This window comes from Chrysoperla carnea, chromosome 5, assembly GCF_905475395.1.
Source record: "Chrysoperla carnea chromosome 5, inChrCarn1.1, whole genome shotgun sequence".
NCBI classification, from domain to species: Eukaryota; Metazoa; Arthropoda; class Insecta; order Neuroptera; family Chrysopidae; genus Chrysoperla; species Chrysoperla carnea.
The window spans coordinates 65,560,536-65,568,327 of record NC_058341.1 but is presented as its reverse complement, the minus strand read 5'-3'; the positions used below and the strand labels follow the sequence as shown (position 1 = coordinate 65,568,327).

General features: G+C 32.3%; 1 protein-coding gene across 2 annotated transcripts in view; it reads right to left on the bottom strand.

Moving 5' to 3' along the window:
- Nucleotides 1-4,572: 4,572 nt before the first annotated feature.
- Nucleotides 4,573-7,792, bottom strand: part of LOC123300851 (putative nuclease HARBI1) — a 40,848-nt gene continuing 37,628 nt past the window's right edge. Inside the window, exons 1-5 of one of the 2 annotated variants that reach the window (XM_044883505.1) lie at nt 6,208-6,240; nt 5,608-5,846; nt 5,217-5,546; nt 4,992-5,136; nt 4,573-4,925 (exon numbers count right to left, since the gene is read on the bottom strand). In XM_044883505.1, the coding sequence (XP_044739440.1) occupies nt 4,708-4,925; nt 4,992-5,136; nt 5,217-5,546; nt 5,608-5,844 (930 nt within the window). In that variant the 5' untranslated portion in view covers nt 5,845-5,846; nt 6,208-6,240 and the 3' untranslated portion in view covers nt 4,573-4,707. Of the gene's footprint in view, nt 4,926-4,991; nt 5,137-5,216; nt 5,547-5,607; nt 5,847-6,207; nt 6,241-7,792 lie in introns of those variants that run through there. The other variant, XM_044883504.1, reaches the window with a different exon arrangement.

Genomic DNA, 7,792 nt, shown 5'->3' with positions numbered 1-7,792 from the left:
AGGAGTTATAAATTCTGAAGATACACGTTCAGAAATAAGTGATGCATCGGAGGTTCAAAAACTTCGATTTCCAAGAAGTGAGAACCAGGAATAAACGCAAAAGGCCTTCAAGTCCTTTCACAATCCACAACGCTTTAAAACAAAAAATGGAACCAACGTCTCAAATAAATTTTATGTATTAGAAGAAGAAAATATGCCAGACGCTGACGATTCAAACAAGCAAACTACAAAACAACATATACCCCCGTTCATATTACATTTTGTGGTAGCCATGCCGCCACGGATCAATTTAATCGAGTCATGTATTGCGAAAAATAGTTATTTTGTACGAGTAATGCATGGTATAAAATTCAAGGTACAAGTCAGCACTATTATATTGACAATTATAGAGAGAGGAACAGAGAGAAAGAACAATCTTTTCTTCATTGACATTAAATGAAGTGATTGTAATAATTGTTAAATTATTATATTTGAAATAATGACGCAATATGATTATTGTGTATTATGAATGTTTATTAATCTTTACTATTCAACGGTTGATGCTCAACTGAAGAACATGTGTATCGACTGCAAATACATGGACACACAACTTGTGTAGATCTGATGGGTGCGTTCAATAAATATATCTTTTGACAATGTCATATCGTTACACGCTTTTTTCTTTTTTTTCTGTTTTTTTTTTATTCTTAAGCTAATAAAGATACTTAAAACTAAGGAACCAGCATTTATTGAAATCAAATTATTTAGTCAAAACCAAATCTCTTTGGTGGTCGTATGATACGACCAAATCGTGATACTTTTTCATGTGCAGCTGGCACATTTACATTCCGCTCATTTTCGCTATCCGAACTTGCTTCAGACTCTTCAAAACTGGCAGTTTGATATTCATCTGATGATACATCACCGTTTTCATCAGCCAGTGGTTCAGGTTCATACACATTACATTGATCATTGCTATTTTCAACCCTATCATTCAATTGTTGGTTATCAGGCGCCACAATTTGAATTTCCCTATACTGATCGTCAGCGTTTTCCAATTTATTATTAACAATGTTTTCCTCAAATAACACATCACTAGCCCTGTAGCGCGATTCACAAACATTCGTGATAATTACCACAAAAAATGATACTTATCATTTTTGGCGTTTGCACTAACGACTTAGTGATTCACAAACACTCTATGTTAGTGAAAAAAACGTTAAATTTCTTATCGACTTTATTCACAGACTTCTATATGTATTAAAAAATTATTAAATAAAAGTTAGTTACTTTTTGTTACTAACCAACAGAAGTTACTAGAATAGCTAAATTCACATGTAAGCCATCTATATCAACAAATGTCAAATACTTTATTTACAAACATAGCGTCGCGTCCATTACTATTACTATTCTTCGTTTTTTTATAAACCTTTATATTAATTTAATTTTCTCGTGTGTTTTTTTTTAAATTTATTCGTGTGTTTTTCTTTTTTATATTTTATTTTAATTTGTTTTTTTCGTGTGTTTTTTATTAACTTTTATATTTTAATCAAATTTTTTTTAAATTTTTTTTTTCGTGTGTGTTTTTTTAAAACTTTTTTTAATATTAATTTAATTTTTTTTTTCGTGTGTTGTGTGTGTTTTTTTGGTATAATAGTTAAGTTTAAGTTTATCTTTAGTTTTAAGTTTATTTTTGTAATATGGATATGGAATACAACAGTACTTGTGCAACTACACAGTAAGTATTTTATAAATGTTAAACTTTTGCATTACTAAAACTAATTCCGCAAAATTTTTTAATTTCTGTAGAAAAAAAAAGAGAGCATCTCGCGCATCGGAGTTGCAACTTTTCCGTATGGTGGACTTTTTTGTAGCCAACAAGGGGTTGGCTGAAGGAAAAGTTTTTTCAACAGACGGAAAGTTGCAACTTACCAAGAAATGGAAGGAATTGACTGAATTGTTAAATAACTTGGGAGGTGCAGTGAAAACCAGCGATCAATGGCAAAAAGTTAGTGTTAATTTTAAATCTTTATGTTTTCCAAAACACTAAATTGTTTGGTATTTTAGGTATGGAAAGACTTGAAGTGTAGAGTGGCAGCAAAGGCCCGCGATCTAAAAATTGCCAAGGCTGCCACAGGAAACAAGGAGTTGAGCGTAAACAGCGCCATGTCGAATCTAGAATTGAAGGTTCTGGAATTATCGGGTCCAATTATGTGGAGGGTAGCTCCACAGTACCCGATAGCATTCCAGAGGAAGAAGTTAATAAATATTTTTATTTTATTTAATTCTTAAATGTATATATTTTTTAATTGGATTTTATTCACAGGACTTACAATTACGATTAGTGGCAGGAGATACCACGGTTTTGGAATCAAAACCGACCGTGGTATCTATAATAGAAAATAAAACCCCATCCTGCACACTTACCTCACCCTCCTGCAGTTTCCAAAATATTCCATCTACATCCCGAGCCCATGGTAAGACACTGTAATTTTAAATTAACTTATCAAGGGCCCTATAGGCCAAGGTGTTACATATTCAAATATGTTTCTATTGTTACAATGTTTTATGCTTATTACTTTTCTGTTCATAATTAGGTGATACAATTCCGGTGGGAAGGAAGAAGATGATTCCAGGACAAGGCTCTGGCGAACCAGCAAAATGTACGTAGCACATGCGATTTGAATCTTTAAAGAATAATATAAATTTGAAGTCAAACGTTTTGTTTCAGATACTCGACTAAGATTTTCCCAAAGTTTAAACGTGACCCGGGAACAATTTCGGGACATTTCTAAAAGCAACGCAGATGCAATGAATGTAAGATAAAATACCTATTTTTTATTTACAATAATTCATTGATAATTTTTTTTTTTAATCGTAACTTGTTTATTGGACCACTATCTAAATTAAATATAATATGTTTTTTTAATTATTTTATAATTATAGTGAAACTACTAATGATAATATTTTTCGTAAACTCGTAGGTGTTGGCAGAAGCCCAAAAGATAAGTGCTGAAGCGGCTCTTAAAATGGCAGAGGCGCAAAAAATGAGCGCAGAAGCGGCACTTATTAACGCTCGAGCCATGGAGCGGATGGCAGGCGCCGTAGAAAAGTTAGCCGATGCGGAGATGGAAAGAATTCCAATCTTTGCACGGCTAACAAGTGTTTTAGAGTCCATGGCGCCGAACTATTTGGAACAAGGTATACAAAAATTATTATATTCATAGATAATTTTCGTAAAAAAAAAAACAGATTCTCCAATTATTTTAAACATAGCTAGCTCACTTATATTTAGAAAATTCATAATTTATGTCCTCAAAAGTTTTTCAAACTTTTTTTCCTTTACCTAGAATGAATACAATATATAAAAAAAAAAAAAAAAAAAAAGAAAACTAGAAGAATATAAGTCATTATGACAAAATGTATTTCTCCGAATGAATTCCCTCCACCTATCCAATTTCACCTATTCATCGTGGAAGATTTAAAATTAATTAGAAAAACATCTAACCAATATTTCATCTCCATTTATCCATCTCTACCTCTATACATCATCGAAAAAAGAAGCCCCAAACTAATTAGAAAAGCATCCAACGAATATTTCTTTTCCAATTATTCATCTTCATTTACTCACCAAGGAAGAAAGCATTTAAAAGAGAATTCTATATGTATTCACTAATCCGTAAAATCTGTCCGTAAACACTTTAAATTCAATATTATTACTATGCTATGCTAATTTGCTTCAATATTACTGTGATACTTAATTCCTGTGATACTTTTTTAAATAATTAACACAATTAGTTTATTAATATTTATTTAAATATACATATTTTTATTAATAAAGTTTTTAATTAAATAAAATAAATGTGTATTCTTATTTTTTTTAGTTAGTTATAACCTAAATACAGGTAAGTATTTCCATACCGGATTAATGCTATTATCCTCAGCGAAACACATTCATTGATCTGCGAAATTTAAAAAAAATATTAATTTTACGAATCGGTTTCAATGTTTTTGTTTACTAGTAGAATTTTATGAAACAACGAACTCAAAAATCCTATTAATTCGGATTAAACATTCGCTTTAATTTCTTGTCGGTTCGGTTTCTAACGAACAATAAACGTAAAAAAAAAAATGAATTATAATTAAATTTAAAAATTACGGGGACAACAATATAAACAGAGTTAACATTCGTTAAAAAGCGGTTTCTTGAAACGTTGTAACTTTTCGGATTATTTTAAATTTAATTTATCCTGTCTGTTAACTACTACTATAATGATAAGAATAAAATTCTATTTTACTTATTCTCTATAAAATCTGTTACATAGAAAATTATATTCTGACTGCTAACATAATAAAATTGACATGTTCGGAGGATAATCCAAGACTTGTTTGTACATTTAAATTTCTTTAATTTCAGTTTTTAGCTCGATATAATTGTAAGTATTCTATAATTATCACATGAATTTAATTTGGTATGGGTCAATTGAAAAAAGAAAAACCAAAATTGGACAAAATTTTTTTTTTCTTTATTTAATTATTTAAATATAAAAATAAAATAAAAATAATAATATAAAAATAAAAAACTATCCCCCCCATCTCTCCACAATTAATCTGTTCTGTAACCGCACTGCCACAGCATGGGGTCGAGCGAATTCTTCGGGCAGGGGAAGTTGTTGCACGGGAGGCTCAGCTACTTCACCATCATCTTCAACATCATTAAATACTAAATTATGTGCCCGACACATATTGCCCGACAAATCCAGGATCGTACTGAAGAGTGCGATGCTTATGCATGCACCTCCAGACTGTTTTCAATGTCCCAAACGTCCTTTCAATTACATTGCGGGAACTCATCAGTGCATCATGATATGCACGTCGAGGGGTGCCTGCAGGTGCATGTGGTAATGGGGTAAGTAGCCACGGCTCTAGTGGATACCCCGAATCACCTATAAGTAAAAAATAAATACATGAAAATTGCTTTGAGATAACCAATCTAATTCGAAACAACATACCAAGGAGATATGTCCTCCTTTCACCATTGTTGTAGGCACGTTCCATTACTCGACGTGCTGCCGATGCAGACCAAATGTGTGCGTCGTGCCGTGCACCAGGGAATCGCGCATTTACATTTAATATGCACTGGTCGGGATCACATATCTTCAAAAAAAAAAAAAATTCTTTTATAAATTTTTAATTGAACCTTTTTTTAATTATACTATTGCCGATTTAACTCTCACCATTTGTACGTTAATTGAATGATAACCATGATGATTAACATAAGCCTCCTCGTGTTCCCTTGGAGCCAGGATTGCTATGTGGGAGCAATCTATGACTCCAATAGCACCATCAAATGGCTGGGCCGCCCTCCGGAATTTCTCCCTAGCTAGCTGCCTGGCAACATCGGTCATGGGGAATTGCACCCATTGACGAAATATTGCATCGTTAATTACATCAGTAACACGATGAATAGATCGGCTAATGGATGACTGACTCATGCTAATTCCCCATTGTTCACCCACTGGCCGTTGAAAACAACCAGTGGCGTAAAATCTTAAGGCAGCTAGAATCTACAAAATAAAATATTAACAAGACTATAAGACTGTTCAAAAACTTAATTGACTACTTAACCTGATTTTTAGGGGATATCCCAGTAATTCTTTGATGTTCCAAACGCGGCCCCAAAGTATCCATTAAAAGTTCTTCCACCAAATCAGGTGTAAAACGGTAGAGCCTTTTAAATTCAGAATCCATCAAATCGAATGGATCCTGAATCTCCCGTAATACACTCCGCTCGGCTCTACGCTCCATGTGATAGAGTTGCACCTCCAAGTCGAGGAGATCCGCCGCAGCTTCTGCGTAAGCCATTGCTATGAAGATAACAAAATTTGTATTAAAAACAATTTATTTATAAAAACTCTTAATGCTATACATAAAATTTTGTAATTTTATTTCGTACCCCTAATTTAAATTGAACAAAAATTTTGTTGAGCTAAAATGTGTAGCTATTGAATAAAAAAAAATTATGCTGTGAAGGAAACAAAACCTTGCAAATATGAGTAAATATTTCTTGTAAATAATGCTTAAAATAACTTTATTAAAATAAATTTTTTGTTAATTCCAAGATAACAATATAAACACATTGTTACTGAAATAACACAAACTTTACAACAAACGAAATAAAATCATTTTACCAATACGAATAATATATAATGAAACAAAATTACTTACCTAAATATCAAATAATAACACTACACAATTTATTCTAAAATGGAAAAAAACTAAAAAAACTTGTAAGAAAATTTAAAAATAAATGAAAGAAAAATAATAAAAAAGCTAAACTAACTTTTACAACCTAATTAAACTACCTTTTTTATTACTAATTACACTAAAATTGTTTGAAATTTGAAAAACGAACTTTGCAATTTGACAGCACAAAGATAAATAAATTAGTATGGTTATGACATTTATTTTGTATTCATATTTGACATTTGTTTACTTAAAATCTTGTCATTGCGCAAGCGTCAGAGACGTTACATACTTACCACGAGAATAAAATTTGTTGTTAAGTTAACGCCTATAGACGATAAGTATCACACCGCTACCGTCGGTAAAAAATGTTTGTGAATCGCATTTGACGATAAGTACCGCTTTTTGTGATAATTATCACGAAAACGATAGATATGAATGTTTGTGAATCGCCCTACAGAAACCATTATTTTTAGTTTTAGCAATGAATCTTCGGTTGCGTCTGTAACAATTATCAAAGTTATCTTTAACAATATACGATCGATCGATCATTCACGTTGCCCACTATTGTTTCATAATTCCATTCTTTTTAAAAATAACTAAATCATCCAGATTTAGTGGGGGCAATGTTTTAGCATTTCTATCATAATAATATTTTTTTTTTGTTACGTTTTTCTTTAATGTTTTCCTGAACGATTTCCTCTTCCAATGCCGATCTTTTCAACAATTTTTCCGAAATTGGTAATTTCTTTTTTATATTTCTGCCAAAAAATAAATTCGCCGGTGTCGATTTCAGACTAGCGACAGGCGTTGAGTTATATTCCATTAAGCGATACCGATATTTATCGGTTTCATTTGCCTCATAACAACGTTTCAAGATATTTTTAGCGATTTCCACGTCCTTTTCGGCTAACCCATTGCTTTGTGCATATCGCGGACTTGAGAATTTCAACTGAATGTTAGCTTCACATGCAAAACGTTCGAATTCATATGAATTAAATGGGTTGTTATCGCTTTTAATGATTGTTGGATACCCAATTCTGTCAAACACATGGCTAATTGTTTTAATGACATGTGTTGCCGTTTTATTTTTTAATTGCTCCGCAACCAAAAAATTTGAATATGCATCGAAAACCGCTATAAAGTCATGACCTGCATATTCGAAAATATCCATTGCTACAATATGATAAGGATACTTTGGCACTTCTTCTTGCACCAAGGGTTCTTTTTGCTGATTGCGTTTGAATGTTTCACAGACAGTGCAGTTTGATACGATTTCCTTTATTTGATTTGACATATTTGGCCAAAAATAATGCATGCGAGCTCTAGCGAGCGTTTTTTCGACACCTAAATGCGGTGCATGAAGCCATTTGCAAATTTTTTCTTGCAAAGCCGTTGGAATTACCAATCTATGGCCACGAAACAACAGTCCATTCTCATAATGCATCTCCGATTTGTATTTACAAAATTGCTGTCCAAATTTATCAAGTTGATGATATCCAGGCCAACCATTTTTGACATAGTCACAAATGCGATCATAGGCCCCATCTTGCTTCAACATTGAACG